The sequence below is a fragment of the Camelus bactrianus genome, chromosome 18 (assembly GCF_048773025.1).
Source record: "Camelus bactrianus isolate YW-2024 breed Bactrian camel chromosome 18, ASM4877302v1, whole genome shotgun sequence".
Lineage (NCBI taxonomy): Eukaryota > Metazoa > Chordata > Mammalia > Artiodactyla > Camelidae > Camelus > Camelus bactrianus.
In genome coordinates, this window is record NC_133556.1 from 27,907,699 (window position 1) to 27,931,679 (window position 23,981).

General features: G+C 53.5%; 1 protein-coding gene across 2 annotated transcripts in view; it reads right to left on the reverse strand.

Moving 5' to 3' along the window:
* Positions 1–199: 199 nt before the first annotated feature.
* Positions 200–23,981, reverse strand: part of CRAMP1 (cramped chromatin regulator homolog 1) — a 53,835-nt gene continuing 30,053 nt past the window's right edge. For both annotated transcript variants that reach the window (XM_074346599.1, XM_074346598.1), the window contains exons 7-21: positions 20,915–21,000; positions 20,396–20,519; positions 19,212–19,293; positions 17,594–18,760; positions 15,059–15,236; positions 12,613–12,794; positions 12,446–12,520; positions 10,336–10,417; positions 9,300–9,404; positions 8,900–9,078; positions 8,459–8,521; positions 7,714–7,918; positions 6,727–6,891; positions 5,437–5,582; positions 200–4,092 (exon numbers count right to left, since the gene is read on the reverse strand). In XM_074346599.1, coding sequence (XP_074202700.1) covers positions 3,928–4,092; positions 5,437–5,582; positions 6,727–6,891; positions 7,714–7,918; positions 8,459–8,521; positions 8,900–9,078; positions 9,300–9,404; positions 10,336–10,417; positions 12,446–12,520; positions 12,613–12,794; positions 15,059–15,236; positions 17,594–18,760; positions 19,212–19,293; positions 20,396–20,519; positions 20,915–21,000 — 3,004 coding nt within the window. In that variant the 3' untranslated portion in view covers positions 200–3,927. The remainder of the gene's footprint in view (positions 4,093–5,436; positions 5,583–6,726; positions 6,892–7,713; positions 7,919–8,458; positions 8,522–8,899; positions 9,079–9,299; positions 9,405–10,335; positions 10,418–12,445; positions 12,521–12,612; positions 12,795–15,058; positions 15,237–17,593; positions 18,761–19,211; positions 19,294–20,395; positions 20,520–20,914; positions 21,001–23,981) is intronic.

Genomic DNA, 23,981 nt, shown 5'->3' on the forward strand with positions numbered 1-23,981 from the left:
AGAGCCACTTGGGCTGTTTCCTACCTGTACATTTTGTTTATTTTAAATTTATTTTATTTGAGTAAAAATATTTATTTAGAGAGATGTGGGGGGAGGGGTGGTTAAAGTAAAGGTAGATACACATTCCATAGACAGAGTGTGGGCTGACTCTGGAGAGACCCTCTGTGCACGTTTTAAAAGAAAAATGCAGAAACAATAATTATTAGATCAAGTATTAGTATGTATTTATGCACAATAATAAAAACAGATTTACAAGTTGAACCGGAAATTTAAACATAAGAAGTTTAACAGCTTTTGTTTATTATATTAAATAACCAAACACCTTTTATTCCCAAAACTGGTAAAGAATAAATAATATAATTTACAATATAGTACAAAAAATAATCAGGAAGGACAGGCATTCAGCTTTATACATACACTGTATATGTATATTTATAATCTATAAAACAAATTCACATCTCAAAACAAGCCGAAAACCTTAGATGATATGGCTTAACGATTATTAAAAGAAACAGCAATAAGTTCTGCTGCCCCAACTGTAGTTTGAGAGCCAGGAATCCTGTTACAGAACAAAGGGCACAGGTTGCTGTAGTGCTTCCAAGACTTAACTCACTTAATACGAATTACAAGTTACTGTAGGATTAGGAGAGCTCTGACAGTCAGGAAAGGTTTGCTATGGGTTTCCTTTTTTGTTTTTCTTAAGACAAAGTGCCACATTTCCTCCTAAATGCATCTGCTAGTTCTCAGTGTTAAAAAAGAAAAAAGCAAAAGCAACTGCTGTTTTCCTCCTCCCTTTGTTTTAAGTGTCTTTTATTCCATGACTTTTCTTTGCTCACATTCGGATTCAGTGGTGTCATCTAGTTCAAGACGCTATTAAACTGAAAAGGTACCACCAGGGATGAGCCTATGGTACAGAATGACAGAGAATGAGACTGATGGCTAGGGACCTAGAGATGTGGGAAAGCAAGCAGATCAACCGGTGAAATGTTTCCCCTCCCTGAGCAAGTACTCTACACCCAGACCATACAGAGATGAGAAAAATGCCACCACGAACCTTACTGTGGAATCATGAACTTCATCTTGCCTATGCATCTTCAAGAATGGAATGCTTATCTCTGGAGAGTCACAATAAAGAATCAAGGCCAAAAACCCAGCTCCCCTGAGACCAGAGATACTCAGTCTCAACTGTTAAAAGAGATGAATCAGCTGAAAGATCCCAGATGACATTAGAGTGACTAGGCAAGACATCTTTCTGAGCAACTGATCTGGTCTTAAACACAACATGCTCAAATGCCCAAAGGGAGCCACAGGGACACACTGAGACTCTCATGACGTCCGCTGGAAAGGCAAAGGAAGAGGCAGAAGTGGGAGGCTTCTCTCCTTGGGTCTTTCGAAAAACTCTAGCCTTTTAACAGTTGCTTATTTTCACATGTATATAATCATTTAGGCTGGGAGAAAAAGCAGCCATCATTTTAATGCCACAAATGACACTATTTTTCCTTAATATGGCTGGTTGCTACAGAAGCAGAGTTCTCTGTAATCACATCAGCTTTATCACAGGCGAGAAGCGTCAGTCGGTCCACTTTCCTCTGGATACCACCTCCCCACTGGACAACGCTGGCCCTGATGGCGCCTACTCAAGAGGCCCAAACAGGAAGTGCTGCTACATAAAGGCCTACAAAGGCTGACCCAAACCTTCAGAGTTTTCCTCCCTCTAGATGTCAACCTACCCACCAGCCTACCTCAGGGTGCCCCCTGATGGATAAGCAGCTCCAGACCTCAACAGTCCCTGGCAAGGTGCACAATGCCCCCAGCACTGATTCGGTGATGTTACTTGGCATCTCTATGAGAAAGTCAGCAGCGACCCAAACTCGACCTGACCTACTGTGAATCTAACCAAGTCAGATGCCCAGAGAGCGACCTACAGACCTTGTCTGGCTCAATAAGGTGCTCCTTTCAGGAAGCTGATCTATTGATTACAGCAGTTAGTTTAAAGATACTCTGGATTCAAATACTACTGTCTATCTTCACAAAGTGGTAGCACATCCCCTCTCTCAGTCTTCTGGAGCTTTGGGACTATTTTCTTAAGAGCCCAGAAAAGCTGCCCACACTGGCCTTTGTTAGTGATGTCTGGGCCTAGATCCAGACCTGAAGGAGGGAAGCCACCTCACAGGCAAGCGCTCTGAGAGAAGCGTGAGATGAAGGGAGGAAGCTACTGCCTGGAGGCCAGATGTCCTCTGTTTCCTCCGAGACTTGGCGTGAATGACCATGTCTACATCTAAAGTGGCTGCAGCCACTGGCAAGGCCATGGAGTCAAGGGCAGCGACTCTGATCGTCCACGCAGAGAACCTTCTTCCTTTTCACACCGGCTCACCTCCTCTGGCAGACCGGGAGAGGCCAGTGGAGAGAGCCAGGATTGGCCCTGAAGGCTGCCACTCCACAGCAAGCTGGGAGAGAGGGAGGTGAGGAACAGAGACAGTTCAAGAAGCTGCACTGATTCTGGCTGCCGGGTGGAGGGATTACCTGCCCAAACCATGGCACTGGCACCCAGACACGGGGATGTGGCTGGATGGCGGGTTGCGTGTTGGACGAAACCCTCCACCCCCACCACTGCGCCCAGGCTGAGGAGGCAGAGAGCCCTGTTAGCGCCATTCTGGGGAAAGACTGAATAGTGGACCACCTGCCGAGGTGACAACTGGTCCCCTGAGGATGCTCAAGGAGCACACAAGAGGGATGTGGTTTCAGCAGGCTCTGCCTGCACCCAGATGCCTGACCTTGCTTGGATTCCCTGAATGGGAAGAAGAGAAACAGGAGACCACGGGGCAAAAGTACAAGCAGGGATGAGATATATGCACTGGGGCATCCTGTGCAATGATGCCAGCAAAAGGAAGAGGAGACTCTGAACAAGAGAGGACTTTCCCTGCAAAGGGCATCTGTCCCTGATGCTAGGCAGTAACGTTAGAAGTTCAAGAACTCTTAGGAAAGTCTTATCTATAGTCAAACAAGTGCTCAGGAGTTCTCCTACTAGAGAGAAGTAATGTCCTAGACCACCTAGAAGAAACTCGCAGACAGACACAGGGCAGAAGCCAACCAAACAGGGACTCTGCTCTGCCTCTTACATGTCTCCTAATTCTTAAAACACAAGAAAACCATTTTCCAACCAGCTTAGCAGAATTTTTTAAAAAGTCCACAAAACCTGCGTAAGACACGATTCTCTCCCTCCCTTCCTGTTAGGGCAGTCAGAACAGAACCTCCGGCTAAGGGAAGCACTGGGCAAGGTCAGGATTTCCGGGGAGATGGCACCTGTGCAGCTGCCCTGGGCCCCTCCTGTTGCCCTGTGTTCAGTGTCCTCTGAAGTGCCCGCTGTTGCAAGGTGCAGACACCACGGGGCAGAGCCCAGGCCGTGCCCAGCTGCCCTCCCTGTCATCATTCTGCAGAGAGAACAACTGTAGCACAGTGCAGGTTTGGCAGCAAGCAAGCAGCAGCCTGGAGCCTCTCCGCAGATTGCGGGAGGTCACGGCTCCCAGGACTTAACAACTACAGCCACACCTACTTTTCTCTCAGAAAGAAAACCCGCCAGAACATCCAACACAACACCCGAGGCGGAAGCATGGGCACTGCGCAGACCATAATGCGCCCCAGCCCAGCAGGGAGCCGCGCCAGCACCCCAGCCACATCCAACACTGGCCTTCCAGGACGCTTCCTCATCTCCTGGACCACCGCTGCTCTCGGCCTCATGTGACATGGCTGCCTGTGTGTCTCGTATTCTGGGGTGCAGAGGGGCCTCTGTTCAGGCTGTCTTTGGGGAGTCCAGAGCTCAATTTATGTTCTCTCTCCTCTGAAGAGGGCTACACGTACGACATGAGGACCACCAACCCCAAAGGCCTTCTTCCCAGCCTCCAGGATGACCCCCCTGACAAGGTGTAGTCACTGGGACAGGTCACTTACTGGGGGGCCACCTCCACCACCATCAAACAGAACCTCTCGGCGGCCAGGCTCAGTGATGGACAGCTCTTGGGCAAGGTCGTTGAACCGAGATATGTAATCAATGCTGTTTTCGTTCATCATGCAGACCAGCTGGGAGTCCACGACCTGCGGGAGAGAGGACATGAGGGAAGGCCACATCAGCAGGCGGCTGGCCCCCGGTCTGGACTTCAGTGCAAGTCTCTCTACAGTGAGGATTAGAGTCCCCCCGGCCAGCCACATCAGGGTGGCCCCACACTCCAGGGAGAACTTTAGAATCACCTCTGTCGCTCTCAGCACACACTCTTTGGACAAATGTGCCCCAGAGCCTACTGTGAGCCGGGGCCGTCTGGCTGTCAGGATCAGAGTGGTAGGTCCCTCCACATCAGGCTTTCGGGTGAAGACGGTCCATGGACAAAGAGGCAGAGGGCACAGACAGAGGCAGAGACTGGGGCGGCCCAAAGGAGATGGGAGTGGAGAAAGGGAGAGTCACCGTGGGCGTGTGTGTCAGAGGAGGGCTTTCTGAGGTGAAGTAAGAGCAGGAGTATGGGAGCAAGTCAGGTAAGGACCTGAGGGAAGCACGTTCCCATAAGAAGAAACAGCAAGTACCAAGGTGGGAGGTGGGAAAGCCTGAGGTGGGAACAGGTTCGGCTGTTCAGGAAACGAGGAAGATGGTGGGGGGACAGCGAGTGAGGCGAGAAGTGGAGGAGGAGAGAGATGGAGTGTGCAGAGCAGGGCCTCCGGCATCAGGCTGTGTTCTCTGGGCAGAGCCAGGGGTTCAGCCTGCTCCTCCGCTGGACTGGAAGCCTCGTGAGGATGGGGCCTTTGCTTTGTCCAGGCAGCGCCTGTATTAGTGCCTGCCACCCAGCAAGCCCTCAATAAATATTCGTTAATAAGCTGCTTGATGTAACGAACAAATGAGAAGCCTTTAGAGAATTCTGAGTAGAGCTGTGGCATGAACTGATTGTATGCTTTTTATTATAAGAAATTTCAAAAATAGTGAGATTTGTTTTCAAAATCCCCTCTGATCTTGAGATTCATGCCAGGACACCAAGAAGCTGAGGAGTCCTGGGAAGCAGCTGTGTGAGCTCTGTTCCATCCAGGGCTTCCCCCAGGTATCTAACTATGAGATGCTTGAGGGAACCCCAGGAACGCCCCGACAGACCAGGGAGCCGGCATCTGGGAACTGCTGCTCCTGGACTCAGAGCCCCATGCTCAACTCTGGCTCTGGGGCTTCCAGGTCCAGGTGCCTCCGCAGCTCAGCTGTTACTCAGAGCAGCCTGAACCCTGGCCCAGTATTGGCAGAGCTCAGAGCTTCCCTTCAGGAGTTAGAGACCTGGGTCTGTACACACCACCTCCTCAAGTGCAAGTCTTAGCAAGCAGTTCTGAATAACCAAACAGGTCTGCCGGAGGGGTCTGGCCATGCTGGACAGGGGCTGGCGGTTGGGACTGGGTGTGAGGTGGTGCACTTACCTCTGCGACATCAGCCAGGGACCTGGACACGAACGAGTCCCGGGAGTTCCCATCCAGGAGGCTGGGGCCCAGCAGGGAGGTACCACTGTTGGTCCCGACAGGGGTTGGCAGCATCTTCCGGCTCTTCTCTGGGGAGATGAAGCTCGCTGCAGGGAGGAGGAAAGCGCCCTGAGATGGCCTGGTCTGCATCGATCCAGGGGAGGATCCAGGCCGCACAGGCCTCTCCTCCCATAGTGAGCCTGCGAGAGCTCCCCGTGCAGCTCGTGGAAGTCTATCTCATTTTTCTAGGGGCCCCACTGTGTTCCACTGTCTGGTCACCCCAACCTCCAGGTAAGGTTGTTTCCAATCTCTTATGATTTCTGTTTGACTCTGCAGAATCTGCACTGTTCTATGTGACTCTCCGAGCAGGAAACTCTCGTCAGGTGCCCACTCCCCCTCACCACCCAGGCCAGAGCTTCTGGGCTGTCAGGCATGGTGCCTGCACTGAACCAGTGCTGACTAGGTTCATTTCGTATATAGTATGTCTGTCTCTGGGGCCACCAGACACAATGACCACATGCACACCTGCCTGCTCTCTAAAAATGCAAAGAGGTTGGAGGGTATAGCTCAGTGGTAGATCATGTGCTTAACATGCATGAGGTCCTGGGTTCAATCCCCAGTACCTCCATTAAAAATAAATGAAGTGAATTACTCCCCCAATAAAAATAAATAAAAATAAAAATGCAAAGAGCATGATCCTAGGAGTGCCACAGGGGCTCCTCTGTGTAGGAAATCAAAGCTGGTGCATCTTTCCCTGACACCCTCTTCCCATCACATGAGTACCTGGTGCCCAGTGAGAATGAACATCCTGTGAGTGCTCCAGTCTGTAGCCAACAGGCTGCGGGCAAGATAGCTGGACACTCAACAGGACAGAAAGAGGGAAAGAGCCAAGAAAGTACAAGGCACTGGCTCCTCCCGCCCCACCCAGGGCCTCTACCACCTGGCCCGCAGCCAGCGCCAGTCAGGGAGGGGCCAGGATACCAGGATGGATGGGGGAGGGACATAGGGGACTGTCCTTGGGGATGTAAGTGGCTGTGGTTACAGGGGTGTGCATGTTTGCCAAAGCCCAGTGACCTGCACACTGGGTCTGGACATTTTCCTTTATGTAAGTAATACAAAAAACAAACCAGCCCTAAAATCCAAGGGACAGTCCTCTAGGGAGTTCTGCCAGAGAGCGTGGCAAGTCTAGACTCTAGCCCGCTGGTCTGGGCTGATCCGGGACAAAGCCCCATGTGCCCTCCTTGGACTCACCAAACAAGCTGCTGAGCGATGAGTCTGTGGGGTCACTAGGGCACCACTGGGGGTCGTGGGTGGGGGAGGCGATCCAGTCTGGCTGGGGGCTGCTGGATGGGGAGGGAAGACTCTTCGAACTGTCACTGCCATTCAGTTTTGCTGGAGAAAGAGGGACTCCTTCACCTGTCAACCAAAATCCTGGGTCAGAAATGCTACAGGGGGTGAAAGGCCCCGCCTCCCCAACCCGCCACCAAGAAGGCCATGGGGTCATACAGCGTGCGCCGCTGAATAGAGAGACCCAGGACCCTGCTGGGGCCCCTTAAGAATGAACAACATGGGTCTGCCAGGGGATGCCCCAGCAGCAGGGACAGGTGCTTGTCTTCAGAGAACAACAAGGGCCGTGGCTGATGGAGGTAGGCCCTGTGCTGAGAGCATCACCTCAACCCTCTCATGGTGCCCACCACAGCTCTGAAAGTTGCACGCTGTTCCCAACTCACTGCTGAGGCCCAAATGAGCTGGTGACCTGCCCACGGCCACGCACTGCCAGGCTGTAAGCTCAGCTCTGTCTGAATCAGCAGTCTGAATTACACCAGCGAGTGCCGACCATCCGCTACCACAGTGCCGGCCCCAAGAGCTGGCAGAACCCAAACCCTGACAGGTACCAGGTCCAACCCCTCTCAGAACATGCAACCCTGCAGACATTCACCCAGGTTCAGAACCAACAAGGACACTGCCCTGCCTGATCCCCAGGCTGGAGAGGCCTCGTGGCCAGCTCTGTCTCCCAAGGCTGGGGCAGTCCCGCCAGACCACGAACAGGCCCAGGTCCTGTCTAGGCCCTGTCATATGTGTTGCCTCTGCCAAGGCTGGGCTGCGCCCTGTAGGTGCAGATGCTCAATGCCCAGGAGAGCTGAACGGCCACGGAGCCGGAGGCTGGCCACCACTCAGATAGGTCAGGGCCAGAGGGGAGCCAACTCCAGAGGATGTGCGGGGCGCCCTGCTCCTTACTGTACTGGCCAGAGCTGATGGCAATCTCGATGATGGAGTCGCTGATCTGCGTGGCGGGCTCTCCCTGCGATAGCACATCCTCGGGTGGGCCGGGCAGGGAGATGTCCAGCAGAGCAGAGACGTTGGGTGGAGAGAGCCGGGTGCTTGAGGAACCGTTGTGGAGAGGAGCCCTGGACAGCTCGGACAAGGAGAGGACAGGCGAACTCTGGAGGAGGCAAGTACCATTCAGACATGACCAGTCAGACAACCGAGAGGAATGACACATCAACCCTGTGGAGCAGTGACTGGTGACAGGGAAACCAATAGGGAGGCCATGACCCCAGCAGCCACCTCACCCTTCCCAGGAAGGGACACACTCGGGGAACTGACTTCTCCTGAAATCCTCAAGGGATGGCAGAGTTGGGAGGCCAGGCCGAGGTGGTCTGGATCTTCCTCTCCCACCACCAGCAGGAACACTGGTAAGGCCCGGGCAGAGGGTGAGCGCCAGGGAGCACCTCCTCCTCTCTGACCCAGAAAACTTAGTGCTTCCATAACTCTGTCTCAGTCACCCAGCCTTGCAGAGGGGAGGAGAGAAGCCTGAGACGGGAGATGCATGATCGTATCTAGGCCAGGCACGGGAAGGACAGCATTGGGCATCAAGGAGGTGGCGGCCTGGGTCCACTGGCAGGACTACAAGAGTGGGGACCAGGCGCTGGACGGGGTCCTGGGGCAGCCACTTTGCTCAGCAGCCGACAGAACATTCTACCTGAAAACTGTCTGCCACCGGCTCCTGCCTCGAGGGGATGCTGATGAACGGGTCGCCTGTGCCCTGCAAGAACACCAGGAGAGCCAGTGAGCAGCCGGCACACAGCCTGCCAGAACTGGCCAAGTGCTGGCCGGGACCAAGCTCCCAAGGAGAGAGCCTCTCCACCCACAGCTCTGAACAGGCAGAAGCACAGGAATATAGGTTGGAAACTTCTCTCTGTGAGGACAGTGCTTTAAGAACGTGGACCCGCAAGTTCCCAAACATAAGACTGTCAATTCAGGGGAGGGTATACTCAGTGGTAGAATGCATGCTTAGCATGCACAAGGTCCTGGGTTCAGTGCCCACCCTCTCCAGAGGCAGAACTCGGTCCAGCGCAACCTCAGCCCAATGGCCTCGGCTCTCCTCAGGACTGGAGAGTGAAGCCCTTCTAGATACACTCACCCCTACGTCGGGGATGGGTTCTCCATTCCGGTGGGTGCTGGTGGAGTCCTGACCTGAGACGGCAGCTGTCACCTCATCTGAAGACAGGGGAGAGATGCCAGGCAAGCCCTCGGCATCCAAGACTGGGAGGGGGCTCCCAGGGATGATGCCGGCACTCTTAGCCGCTAAATCAATTGCACCTGGCAAGAGAAGCAACATCTCAAATCTTTGCTCCACTGACATCCAAAGCCTGCCCCAAGAGGGACCACTCACGCTCAAGCCTTGTTCCCAAGCAAGGCCAAGGGCTTTCATGTCCACTGTGAAGGGAAATGAGATGCCATGGCTTGGAGAAGAGGAAAGCAGAAACATGGCTCAGAACCCCTGCAGGGAGTCTGTTACCATGCTGGGCCAAGAGACTTACTGGCAAGGTGGCCCGGGGCCTGGGGTGGAAGGACCTTGGGCACAATTGGCCGAGACAACGCCGCTTTGGTCAGGGAGGACTGGATGGGCCGGAACGAGCCTCGCCCTGTGAGGACGAGAACAGAAGCAGATGTGTCAGCCTCATGAGGCCCAGCCCCTTGGCTGCACACTGGGGGCTACAGAGAGTTTCCTTTATTGCTGTGGTCCAGGTCCCAGCAGCTGAGCTGAGTTGTAAACCACTGAACATCCCAATGCTCGCTAACTTGCAGAAGTCAGAGGTCTAACAGGGCCCAAGGGGGAGAAGGCCCTGTCACCCATGACAGAGGCACCACCATGCTTCCTGGGGGCTGCCATAAGGCTGTGGTCACCACTGTCATCTCGTGGGAATGCCCCTTTAAGGGTGACTTGCACCCGAGTTAAACTACAGGCTCCTCTGGGGCAGCCAGGGCACCAGACTTAATGTCAGGATTCTGCCTCTGCAACTTGGCTCTTTCCTGGTATGTTTTCTGCAGTTGAAAAGTAGGTGTGAGAAAAAGCAATTGACAACTGTATGGGTCTTGCAATAATTAAATCTGAAGTGTGAAAATTAAGACTGATTAAAAAGATAAATCACAGAATATGTTTCACTGAAAGAGTCTCACTATATAAGAAGACTCACTTCAAAGAGCCAGGGCCCCACTGAGCTTACAGACCTATGAAAGCATGAACACATCTATCCCGTAAAATGCCGGACAAGACCTTGCCGAGGATGGACAACAGATCCGCCTCTAAACTGAACTGAGCAAAGCATCTCAAACAGGGCCATCTGAGCCCACTTTGGAAGGAAGCTGCCTGGCAGACCACCTGTCAGGGGCCCACCTGCCCGCACTGCAGCCCGGGCCCAGCACAGGGCGCTCATGCAGTGTGTGTTGATAGAATGGACAAAGGGATGCTTGAAACGTCACTCAAAGAACCATGGAAATAAACGCCTGCCATTTTGAAAGACGGGGCCACGCGAGTGAGGACTGGGGAGCCCCTGAGAAGCCCTGGGTGCTTACCAGTGACGGAAGAGTTCGACAGGATGGAGAAGGAGCAGACATTGTGGGACTGGTTTTCAGATGGTCTAGGAAGCAGTGTTCTCTGCGGAGGGAAAACTGTCAACGATCAGGTGATGAAAAAACCCCCGAATACCAAAAATCACTTTGGAAACTAGTGCTGGATCGTAAAGGAACGTTCTAGACAAGAGGGACTGAGTGTAACCAGATGGGGTTCCGGTTCTACAGTGGATAATCCAAGGCTCCTGGGACAGTATGGGGATGGCTGTGTTCTATGGACACAGACCCAGAACACTGGGTCCTTTCTGAAGAGAATTTAGGGGATCAACTCTCCCAGGGAAAACCGGGGGTGTCAGAATGACCTACCATTAGTCTAGAACATTGTGGACCTGCCTTGAATGCGACTAGTCTTATAAACATTGATAACCACTGGATATGGACTGTTACAAAATACCCCCTTATCCGGGGCCTCCTCACACTTGGTTGAAGAAAATAACACTAAGGGGCCGTGGCCCTGAGGCGCTGGCCCCACCCGACGTCTGGTTCCTGCTGCTCCCGCTCCCGCGCACAGGGCGCCCAGGCATGAACCATTAGGTTCCCATGTGCTCAGGCCCCTCGACAGTGCCGACAGCTGACATCCAAGAGGAAACAGCAGTAACTGCTGAAGCTGTCAGTCATCCACGTAAAACAGACAAAGTGTCTGCCATCCAGAAGAGTCAGAGGCACCCACTTCGGGTGCACCACTGGGCAGAGGCTGTGGGGTCTGCTCAGGGGCCAGGCCAGCGGGGTGACTGTGAACAAGGTCAGGAGCCGCAGGTGCCCGGCGCCAGCACCACGCCTTTCTGAAAGGGCCAGGCTCTGGGGCCACACGGTCTCTGTCACAGCTACTAAGTCCCCCTGGTGGTGTGACAGCAACGTGGACAAAACGGAAAGGAAGGACCCTGGCCCTGTGCCAACAAGTCTTTTAATAAAGACCGTAAATGGAAAAGACCACATATTCTGTTTGATTCCATTTATGTGAACGGCCCAGAAGAGGCAAATCCCTAAAGACAGGAAGTGGCCCAAGGGCAGGGAGAAGGGACGATACAGGTAACAGGTCGGGGTTTCTGTCTGGGGTAATGAAAATGTTCAGGAATTACACAGTGTTGCTGGTTGCACAACCTTGTGAATGTACTAAAAACCACTAACTGTCCACTTGACCTAGGCAAGCTTCACGATCCGTGAATTACGTATCAGAACAGCTGTTTAAAAACAAAACAAAATGGCAACTGGCCACGAGGGCACCCTGGCTGTGACCCCCGACCAAACAGCCACAAGCTTCCTCTCAGCCAGGGGGTGTCCTCTCGTGTCCCGGGCCGGGGGCTAACATATTTAACCAAATACGCTAAAATTAAGTGCCATAATGTTAGAATAGCCTGCTCAAAAAATATTTGGGATTTAGAATTTATCTATTTATCTTCTTCCTAAGATCTGTCGTGCAATCTCTCATTTCCAAATAAATTAATGTCAAGAGAGGAAGAGATTTCTGAGTCTAACAGAAAGAGGCCTATGCCTTAATACAAAAACATTCAAGAAATTTAAGCCCATGGTTATTTCAGAATTTCAGCTTTACCTCTTTTATCTTTTTACCTCCTAATAAAAATGTCCTCTCTCTCACGTGCCTCTTACTCCCTGCCTCTTCCCGCCGGGTCTGCAGATGGCCCCCATGGAGCCTCCCAGCATTCACTGTGAGCTCGGGAGAGGCTTGGCCTGTGGCCAATCCACATACCTTGCCAACTGCTTCTATTGACCACATATTTATAAACAGATATTCTGAGAGCCCTCAAATATATCCCAATCTGGGACATTCTTGGAACTCGAATCTCTAGAACTTTCTGTCTTTCGTGCAAACGATTTTCATGCTGTGCAAAGATTATCTTTATTTTCAGGTACTTTTGGGTCACTGTTACTACTTCATTTACCCTATGCGTGAGAAGGAGGGAGGGGCAGGGATCTGAGACATGGGAGGAAACCAGTGTGTCCCAGGCAGCTCAGCCATTGGGAAGGCGGGGAGAGGCTGGGCAGAAAGGCCCCATGAGGTCGGGCGCACCCGGGCCTGGACAGGATTCCTGACCTGGACCACCAACGGCTTCCGCAGGTGCCGGTTCCGCAACTTTCTGGGCTTTGGCAAGAAGAAATCCGACTGCATCTGTAAGGAAAACAGTGCCCGACCCCTGAGAGAGTTTTCTTGGCCCACACAGGTCAGCCCCAGCTAACAGGGCCTCGAGGCGCTGCACTTACACTGATGGAGTTCAGATGCTGACGGAAAGTCAATTCTGTCTCTTTGCTGGGAGAGAAGAGCTTCCCGTGTCGGCTGTTGGGTGGTAAAGTTGTGGGGACGGCAAAAAGGCCCCCATCTGCGTCACTGCCTCCCGTACTAGAGGGACCAGCCACCAGGAGGTGTCTTGGAGGGTTTCTCAAACCTAGAGGAGAAGGGAGGATGAGCACAACTCCACTCCCCCAGCAACGTCTCCGGGGCAAAGGGAATTCTCTGGAGAAGAAAATCAGAAAGGAGTTCCCGACAACCTCTCGGGTTTCCTTGAAAGGAATTTCCTGTATCATAGTCCCATAAAAATCTGCTTTTCTTTCTCCCTGGAATTCTAGTTCCCACTATGAGCAGATCGTGACTTTCCTTGAGAAGATAAAGCACTTTACCACTTTGTTTGATCCTCAGTGGGAAGGGGAGATTCACCCTTGAAGACTTTTCAGAGCTAGGAAAACCTTCTAGATCCTCTACTGCAGACCAGAGGTCAGCACACGTTCTCTGGACAGTGCCAGATACCAAACAGCAGCCTCGAGGGCCTCACGGTCTCTGCTGAACTCAGCTCTGCAGCTCCAAGCACTGCAGCAGCCAGGGACCACGTGGGAGCCAGTGAGCGTGGCTGTGAACCACAAAGAACCATAAAACCTTTCTTTATGATGAGCAGGCTGGGGACCACGGTTTGCTGAATCTTGGTCTCCGTCTCTGATTGTACAGAAAACAGACCCAGAGATACAAGGACAGAACTGTTTATCCAGGAACTGCTATTTGGGGACTCTGCTCGTTCTTTTCATCATCAGAGGTGCCGCAGCAGAGCACCCTCACTTCTTGGTAGGGACAGGTCCCCTTTCTTTATTCTTTATGTGTAAATCCTTGTGATTAAATCGACATACAGTCCAGACACCAGGTCTTCTAAGCACCAGTCTGGACTCTAGCGTTGCAGGTGCCCTGGCTAGAAGCATCCTCAACTGAGAGAAAGAGCGTGGATATTGAAGAGTTCAGAGTCACAAAAATTTAAATCCAGAAGGGAAGGCAGGAAAAGACTATACAACCCACCAGCCAGCCCTGCCATCGACCAACGTTTGATTAACGTGCCTTCACCTATAAGGACAACTGACTCACAGTTTGCTGCCGCCCTCCTCATGAGCCACAGCAAGGAAACAGGATAAAGGTGAGGAGGCAAACAGAAGGTAAGTGCAGAAGGTGGGGAGCCCGACACCATGGCAGCCTCGGTTTTTTCAAAAGCCACCGCCAAGTGTTCTCGAGGAAACAGAATTCTCAAGCATTTTACAGGCAGGCTACTTAAAACACAGTAAGAGCAAACACAAAGCTCATGACATCCTCCAAACTGAAAATAACCCCAGAGAACTGTCAACACACCAGGACACTAGGTCTGTTTAACTAAACAGCTGCTACAAGTTTTGGGGGCACTTGTCAAGATCAGAGTAAACAGAAGTGGATGGCTTCTCAGATGACACACATGGGTTACTACCAGAGATGCCCTGTCCAGTGTGGGACATTTAAGGCACTAGGATGGACATGGTCCTGAAGCAAGAACATCCCGCCATGGAGGCAGTAACGATGCCCTGATTGCCTGGTGTGGGGGCCTTCAGGGAACAGGACACAAAGAAACGCACCAGTCCCCAGCCCCGTGGTCCTGCCCCCGTCTCTCAGGTCCCTCTGGGGAGAAGCTGCAGGGCTGTGCTGGGTGAGGAAGAGCAGGGCTCAGATGCACCACCACGGACTCATGTTTGGGGCATGGAGGGGCAGGACCCCAGAACATGCACATTTCTTATTCCTTAAAATTCATGCAGAATTCATGAGTCTGGCCATGATAATTTGTTTTATGAAGAAAAAAACACTAAGCAAGGAAACTGATACAGGAACAGGTCATATTTATCCCAGGTTTTAGGTGCCATGTAATCCAGTAAGGCCCTGAATTTAAATTACTTCTCAGATAAAACTGTGGACCAGCAGGTGAGCCCATCTTTCTTCTCAAGACTTGTGTTCAACCACTGGGGATCCCTGAACTGCTGGTTTTGTTATGCCAATACTTCTATGTAAAGGAAAACAGTCTCAGTCAGACTCAGAAAGAATCAACCTTTCTCAGACTTTAAGACACCAACTCGGTGTGACTTGGAGGCTTCTGCTGACCGCACAAAGCAAGGTGCCCCAAGTGACCAGACAGGCAAGGGTCCCCCATGTTTCCAGTCAGCTCCTGCACCCCAGGACCCAAAAGCCTTCTGTTACAGGCCCTGCACTTCCTACGAGGAAGTGGTGGCTCTGTACCTGCATACCGTCCACCAGACTGTGGCCAACTGAGTGGAGCCAGACCCCAGGCACTCCTGGGCCCTCAGCTCTGTGCGGCCCCCAAAGCCCAGCAAGGGTGCAAGATGGTGAGCCTCAGCATGGCCACCCGAGCCTCACCTGAGGAGCAGGGTGTGGAGCTGGAAGAGAAGGTCTTGCCATGGCGGAGGGCAGCCTGGTTTCGAGGGCAGCGTGGGCTCCGGGAGCTGACGGTCACCACTTTCCCCGGGGGGGTCGTTGATGGCTCCTCCTGGGCTGGCCTTGCTGAGGCCATGGAGCCAGTGTTTGCTTCAGGAGCCTGAGACAGAAATGGGCCGAAACATCAGCCAAACTCAGCACATGAATGATGCTTCCAGACGGCACACCCCAAGCAGGAGGCATGGAGACACCCTCGAATATGGAAGGACAGCAAGGGGCCTGGAGACCATGCCTGGGCTGTGCAGGTCAGCATCCCCAGGGCACTAGGGAGCGGGCTGGTTAGAAGCCACCAGGCCAGCAGCACTCAGGGACACTAGCATTGTGCTCCGGGCGCCTTCTGCCTTCACGGCCTCAGCGGCTCAGATAAGCCTCACCGTCGTAGGGTGACGGGAGGGACACTGGATGGCAAGCGACACTGACTCGCCTTCTTAAAGCCTCCTCTGACTTTGAGTCAGAGGGAGGAAATACAGATTTAATTCCTAAATTCAAACACAGTCACGGCCAAAGAGCCCTCTGCTGAGTCAAAATCCTAACCTCAGGGGTTTTGTCAGCCCTGCCTGAGGCCACGGCCCCACCACAGAGCCAGCCCTTCCCTCACCTCTGTTCTCAGCCACATCACGGCCCAGCCTCCCCGCTCCCCCCACACCCACACCCGACACCTCTCTGGGGCTCCCAAGTGACGGAACTCACTCCCCAAGCTCTAGGCCCAGCCCCGTCTGCTCTGCACCTGCTCCTGTGCCTCCCACGGCCCTCTGAACCAGTCCTGACCCACCTTCTCCCATCCAGGACCCCTGCCCATGTCTCCTCCTACTCAGTTCATTCGGTCTCAATACCTAACCTCCCACCTGAGTGCCCAGCAGTCTTCTGGGGCCCAGCCACCCACAGCCCTCGTCTGTCAGAGCCCTGCCCCACAGAGAAACCACAGGAGGGGCTGCAGGGCCAGGCAGGCGATCTCTAATTCAAGGTCCCCAGTCTATGACAGGGTCTCTAGCCAGCAATTCTCACACCTGAGCTGCATCAGAATCATAAGGTGTCAAAACATGGTTTCCTGGGCCTCAAGAACCTGCATCTCTGACAAGTTCCCAGGTGACACTCGGGCTACTGGATGGGGACCCTACTTTGGGAACCACGGCTCTGAGTGCCCTGTTTCACATTCTCTACGATGACATGTCCAACCTGCTCTGCTCTCCTCTCTCAGGTGAGGCCAAGGCCAGTACCTTGCTGTGTTCTGGAACTGCTGCCTTCTCGGGAGCCAGCCTGGCCTGACCTCCTTCCCTAGGGTCCTGGACCTGCTCCCATCTCCCCAGTATCCTCTCCTGACCTCCCCCAAAAGCCAAACTTGAAAAAGTTTTCTAACCTCATCGTCTCTTTCCGGTCATTACAATATTACCCACACCTGCCTGTGGGCCAAGAAGTCCACTGTGGGCCCTGCCAGAGCCGTGTCTCACATGATGCCCGTTCACCCACTGAGTGCTCTGCTGAGCACCGCCGGGAGACAGCAGACATGAGTCCAGTGGGAGACGCTCCCAGAAACAGTGGCAGAACAAGTGCAGGCTGCGTGCTGTCTGCCAGGGAGAAGTGGGAGCGTTTGGTTCGGAATGTGACCTGAACCCAATTTCTGTGAGGCTGCCACGATGAGCTCCACCAGCCCCTCCTCCTGGAGGCTATGAGCCGCCACCTTATGACACAAGGGCTGTACTTCCAGCCCCGTCTGCCTCAGAACGTTGCTCTCATGCCAGGGGAGTTAACTAGACTTTCTGATCATAGCACCTTTGGCCCCACTTACGGGCTCTGCTGGCCACCTCCCCAGGTAGGGGGTCACAGGCTGTGGCTGGGCCCACCTGGCATGGTGCCCTTTCCTGGGGCCATCACAGCCACTGCCTGGGCTCTGGCACCTCAAGGCCCAAAGCCTCCTGAGGAGCCCCGGACCATTCCAACCAGCTGCCTCCTGGACAGCTGCCCGCGGAGGTCTCCTGGGCACAGCCCCACACCGTGCTGCCCACAGCCTCAGTGTCCTGTCTGTCCCTCCCAGCTCCACTCCCCGCATCAAGGCTGTGCCACTGCCGTCCTCCCAGAACAGCCTTTCCAAAGTGTGCACTCAGCCTTGTCGTTCCATCTGCTGAAGGCAGCAACGTTCCTATGCTAGACAAAGCCCACCCCAGCTCAGCTCCCAGCCACGGTTGCCACCATGCCTCTGCACCTCTGTCCCCCTGCCTGAACGCTCAGGCTCAGTGGAATCACCAGAGCGCGGTAAGGTGTGGTCTGGTGGTTGTCTTTGGAGACTGAGTCCCACAGGACCAGAACCCACACCTGCAGGGAACCAGGGCCTGACCACATGCTCTGTGCAGCCTACGCCAGGGAGTGATAAGTGGGGCCCCTGGGCGCCCGCCACAAGGCTGGTCTCTCCTCTCTGGACCCCCAGCTGTGAGCCCCTGGAGGGCCCCCACCCACACTTACGAGCCTGGGGTTGACCTCAGTGGAGATGAGCTTCAGGAGGCAGCTGAGGAGGCGCTGCTTGTGGAAGGCAGCAGGTGGGGAGCCGGCTCGTGGGCCCTGGGCCTGCCCGCCGTTGGCCTGGCCCTCAGGGCCCAGCACTGCCAGCCAGTCGTACTCCAGCTGCAGCTTGTTGGGCTTGCCCATCATGAGGTAGACTTCGGCCAGCGTAAGGCTTTCAGAGGTCTGCAGGTTCCAGCCCTCCTCGCGGAGCTGCTGGGCGAGCCGGCTGGCGGGGACGTCCTTCGGCAGCTTGGCAGCAGGCTGACCCTGAGGTGGTGGGGGGTCCGCGGGGCTCACTTTCTCCTGGGGCTCCTCCACAGGCGCGTCTGCCAAGTCTTTAGTGCAAAGATCCGGCTGGAGCCCAGGGCTGGGCTGAGGCTCTGGGCCGGGTGGGATGCGGACAGGGGACAGCGCCCTGGCCCGGGCGAGGTCGGCCACCTCTGTGCCGCTTGGGACACAAGTCTCTGGGGAGGCACACCCTGAGGGCCGCAGGTCTGCACAGCGGCACTGGTCAGGGATGATGAGGTCCTGACAAGACTTCATGTAGCGGGGGAAGGGGTCGAGGAGGGACAGCTCATCCTCTAGCTCTGGGAGCTGGCTGCAGGCACACACCAGGGCCCCAGGCTCCCCAGCAGGGCCATCCACACCCTCTGCAAGACCGGCCACAGGGGTCTTTTCAAGCCGTCCCCCAGTGTCCTGGAGTCCAGGGGGAAGCCTGTCGGGAACATCCGGGCTGCTCAAACTCGGGGCGGCCCCCTCCCCAGGGCCACTTTCAGGGGAACTCTCCCCAGAGCTCTGTGAGGCATCGGCGGAGGGAGGGGGCCGGCCCCCGCCCTTACCCTCAGCGCCACCCCGAGGGCATTTCAGCTGGCCCCGGGCTGTGCCCTGCCCACTCTGGATGCCTAGGATCTGGGCGGGAGGCAGCGTGTGGGTGTCCTTGGCACTCTGTTTGCATCGGCCACCCTCCTGCCAGTGCACGGTGCAGAAGGCCTTCGAGTGCACCACTCGGGCTACGCCTGGAAGTGGTGTCACCGTGCAGTTCTCTCCCGGGAACAGGTGCAGTGCCACCTTCTCCTGTGATGGCTCCGAGAACGAGTCCTGTAGCTGCCGCTCCTCCAACGTCTTCCGCTGAGCATATGTTAAGGAACCATCTGCAGCAGCACACGCCCCCCCTGCCAGGCCCACTGTCCTTGGGGACTTCACCATCATCACTCGCACTCCTAACTGGGGACTGGGCAGGGCTACAAGCCAAGGCCACAAAGATGTTAGGTCTGGGGCTGCCCTTGGTCATTTCGTTCAACCTGTTGGCAGGGATGCTCTGGCCATACCCCAAGGGCCAGACAGCAGCCACTTACACCATGGAGGGCCGGTGGACAGAGGTCTAACGCTGCAGGGAGGTCGAAAGTGGGCTCAGACCCAAAACCCAGAGGACAACCAGCCGTTCTACATCATCACATAGCAAGCTGCTCTGCCCCATGGGGCCCCACTGCAATCCCAGGATCGAAAAGGGAGATCCTACACTCAGGCAGCAGGGTGCTGCAGAGTTGGGGGAGGGCTTGCTTTAGTAAGAAAAAGATACAATTCTCACTTCATGAAGTGCCCACTTCTGCTTTAAGAATTCGATGAGGCTGGAGACTTTTCGATGGAGCTCCACGATCATCCTACACAGAAACAAGACAGGAAATGGGAGGCTCAGACATGAGGAGGGAACCTTCTCAAGAGGTCCCGGGGGCTGCAGCAGCAAGACGATGCCATGGTATTTTGGAAGGGGCACCAATGATGTCCCAGGAGAGCCACTGGCTCCTTTTCTTAAAACCTAACCCTTTAAATTGAGATAACTGGAGACCCATGTGAAGCTGCAAGAAAAGATAAGAAAGATCCCGTGTGCCCTTTACAGTACCAGGTCTCAACTAGGACTTAGGCCTTGGTACCACCCACCATCCTCTTCTACGAAGCTCCTTTTGGATTCAAGAAGGGTGGATCTAACCATAATTAAACCCAAGGAAATAAAAATACATCCAAAGGAGTGAAGTCCTGACACTGGGTACAGCATGGACAAAACCGTGACGCTCACAGAGAGAGACCAGACCGAAAGGACTAGTGTATGATCCTATTTACATGAAATGTCCAGAACAGGCCAATCTATAGGGACAGAAAGACTGGCGGTGGCTGGGAGAGGGAGAGGAGGAGGATGGGGAGTGAGCATTCAGTGGGCGTAGCAATTCCTTTTGGGGGGATGAAAATTTCTGGAACTAGATTGGGGTCACAGTTGTACAACACTGTACAGGTACCCAGCGCCCTGGACTGGGCCCCTCACAAGGGCTCACTGTTAATTCTGTATTATGTGAATTTTACCTGAATCTAAAAAAACAACATGCAAATAGAAAACAATCCAGACCTAGTGGTACCCTGTGCATAAATCAGACACAAATCAGGGAGATGGTAGGAGAGGAAAGAAAAGGGGTCTCCAGGGGAAGAGGGAGAGATACTGTAGCCATCACCCTGCAACCGTGGTATCCTTTTACATCCGCTCTCAGCCCTCAAGACCCTTGCCCAAGTACAGAACTGCAGCTCGGTGCTTCCAGGCTCCCTCGTGCCATGCAACCCCTCCACGTTCCCCTCCTGATCTCAGAGAACGCAGAGCACCTGGTCAGAGCACTGGAGGGACAACTGCTGCTCACCCAGAGTCCCCGAGGGAGCCCAAAGCTGCCCTCTCCAGCCCCATCCCTCAAAGCTCACTCGCCCAAACACCGAGTACACTACCTGAGCCGTGGGTTCTGGGCGAGGCTCTGCACGCGGGCCCACGCATGGTTGTTCCGCGGCTGCAGCTCTACAGGGACTTTAAGGGGCAGGCGCACTGGTTTCTGGTCTTCTTCGTCACTCAAGCCTGCAACAGGAAGGAGTCATGAGCGCCTGGCATAGATGGACCTTAGTGAGAAAGCCCAGCCCTTGGCCGGATGTCTAAGGGCATCAAAGTGGAGCAGGGGGTAGCCTTGTGGTGAAAGCAGGGCTGGCAGGAGCCCCTCGAGGAGTGCCAGTGCTAAGGCCCTGGGAGACTTGCCTGGATACCACAGACATTCTGTTTGAGGACAGCTGTGGCTTCTGAATGGGCTTGATTCACTAGTGGACACAGCGCTGGGACAAGGAGGTTCCTTCTAGTCCAGGAGCTGCCCACGGGCAGGACCGGACCATGTGGGCTCAGGCACAGAGCCACCGCGAGATGCTCCCAGCTCAGCTGGACAACACCCCTTGATGGGCCCACCCCACCCGCATCTGACCTACCGTCCGGGTCACAGAGCTTCTTCAGGGCTCGGCACATGGGTGCCTTGATCCGCAGGTTCCTTCCTTTGTAACGCACCGTGGTGGCCCTGAGAAGGGAGTTTTAAATGAACAGTCACTCCCCACTCAGCACACTGACCGAAGACCAGCTTGTCCTGCACCAATGGAGCTTGAAGGGCCCCAGCTGAGTGCCCATCCTGGCCTCTAGAGCTCGTGCTCCGCCCAAAGACAGGCCCCACATGTCCCAGGATCGCAGGCAGGTGCAGAGAACACAAATGACAGAGCTGTGACTCTGCCTTGCTAAGCATGTCTCACGCTGCCAAGAGGATGCCCGCAGCTCAGGACGTGCACCCCACCTTCCTGCCTACTCACTGGATCCCCCCTCAGACATCAGACAGCAAGCTCCACCCCCCTCCTTGGGGGTCCCTCCAGAGCAGAAGGGCTTATCCACCTCTACGTGACCTCTCAAGCCACCTCTAGTGACCACCTCTCCATGTTAGCGACATTCCCTAGTCCCTCTGTAAACCACACCAGCAGGGCCCAGGGAGTCCAGGGCACTGGTGATCAGCAGGCATGGGGGTCACGTGCTTGTGTCCCACCACCCACCCCGACGCGCAGGCAGGCCCAGTCAACAGGGCTTGTCCACGATCCGTCACCGCTGTGGGAGACATGCCATCTGAACACTGTGGGGTAGTAGTTTACGTAGTGTTAGGATTACATACTTTAAAGAAATAGTACTATTTAACTGATGAAACGAATATAAAGGCCACAAAAAATAACTCATTCTAAAAAGCACACTTGGAAGGCTTCAGAAATACTCAGTAAAGGTAGGCTGACCAACTCCCAGCTGTGATCACTTCAGGTGAGACAGCTGCTCCTGTACTTGCTACTGGGTTTCTAAGAAACATTCCGTGAAAAAATATTCAGTGAAAAAAGAGAGAGCGTGTAGTGTATTCCCAAAGGTGTGGAAAAATTATATATTTATATTTGTACATATTTGTTTTTGTAACTGTATTTACGCACATAAATTCCCTGAGGGGAAAAATTTAGAAGATACACAGAATTTTTATCAAGTGGTCATTTTTGGAGAGGGGTGTGGGATGGGGTAGTCTTATATTTTATATATATTTATACTGTGACATTTTCATAAGAATTATTCATGCATCACTTGTGTAATTTTTAGAAGTCTTATTCTAAAACAATACTGCCTAAAATTGGGGATCAGAATGCAAACAGTGGTCTCAAGTGGACGGCCACAGGGGAGGGCCTCTCACACGCACTCCCTGCAGTGTGACTGAGGGAGCAGCCCCAAGTGCACACGTGTGATGGAGAAGCCAGCCAGGCTCCAGCAGGCCTGGGAGAAGAGTGCTTCTCTACAGCCTCCACCTCCTGGGAAGCTGGGCTTCATGTTCCTCCTTCCTAGATGGGAAACAAGCTCTGATTTCAGCAGTACTGAGTCTCAATCCCCTTCTCAGTGGATTTCACCTTCACCCCCAAAGCCTGCAAGGCTTGAAGCAAGGGTTTCGAGGGCCAAACAGCAAGGTCCTACAGGGGTCAGGACTAATAGCTGAGGAAAGTCAGTCAGCACAGAAAGTTCAACGATTCTAGCACCAACTTACTCACAGCAGATGTAATTCCTTCCCATCTGTCCATCTGTCCATCCATCCATCTACCCTTCCATTCATCTGTCTACCTGTCCTCCACCCACCCCCATTCAAGTACCAACTGAGCCCTTCCTCTGCTGGGAATCAAACACAGGACATCACAGAGCAAAGCTGAGATTCTGGAAGCCCAGCCAAAGAGGCAAGAAGACCTCAGGAAGCCAGCTCCCCACCAACCCCACTCCAACCACTGTGTCAGGAGGGGTGATTTAGAGAGGATGAGTCTGCAGGGAACAAGGTCTCTACAGAGACCAAGGGCTTGAGTCTTAACCACGTCAACCCCGGGGAGACACAGGCAGCAAAGCACTACAACAGGTGTGAATGATGTGGGGTGAGGCTGCAGGAGGGAGACCAAGAGCGTTGAGTCAGTTCTCAGACAATCTCCTCCAACAAAGGGCTCTGGGCACAAGTGGATGGCTCTGCCCACCTGTCCCAAATGTAACACAGCAGAGTGGCGGGATTTAAAGAGTAGGGGTTTGGGGGTGGTGCGTGTCACATGGTGCCTGTGTTTGTGATAATCACATTTTCCGTTAAACTACTGTTCTGTGACTTCCTTTTTTCTTTTTCTTTTTCTTTTTTTTTAAAGTGAAATTGAGCAGCCCCTTTTTTTACGATTAGAGAATCCCTCTGAGGTTCCTCGGCTCACAAATGTAAATTCTACGAGGCTGGAGCAGCACAGGTGGAGGCCTGGCTCAGCATGTGCAGGAGAGTCACATCCTGACCTTGGACTGAGTGGAACAACACAGAGGGTCTCATCTGAACCTTCCACTAGTGTCCCTCTGACAAAACAGGCAACAGAGCGATTCTTCTACGTGCGCAGGAGTTGGGCTTTCTTTTTGGATCTGAGGTTTATTTTCTTCTCTGCAAAGTCACTTGATAAATCCACTTGATAAATCTAATAAGCATGTGCTAAATTCTGTGCTACTGGGTCTGTGACCAATATAGTAAGATTTAATTTTAGAGCTTTTCTCAGTTCATTTACTCCTTAATCTAATTCTACAATTTTATAACAAAAGGAGACTGACAGTTAATTGGAAGAAGTCTGCATGAGAAGCATGGACAGGAAGCTAGTTAAATACACAATGCTCTTTGGTCTTCAGTCAAGGAGCAGTTTTCCACAGGCACCTTACCATTTCCACCCATCTCTGTTTCACCTTCACAGGCTTTTTGCTCTGTTCTTAAAAACTGATGCCTGCTGGTTAAAGAACTACAATAAATCAGTGGGACAGAATTAAAGTCTGGAAACAGACCCACATGGTACAATCAACAGACCATGGACAAGGGTAAAAAAGCAGTGAATGGAGGACAGACAGGCCTCTCAGCTGGTGGGGCCAAAACAACCGGTCACCCACAGGCCAAAAACTGAACCTCAGCATAAACTTCACAACGTGCACAAAAATTAATTCAAA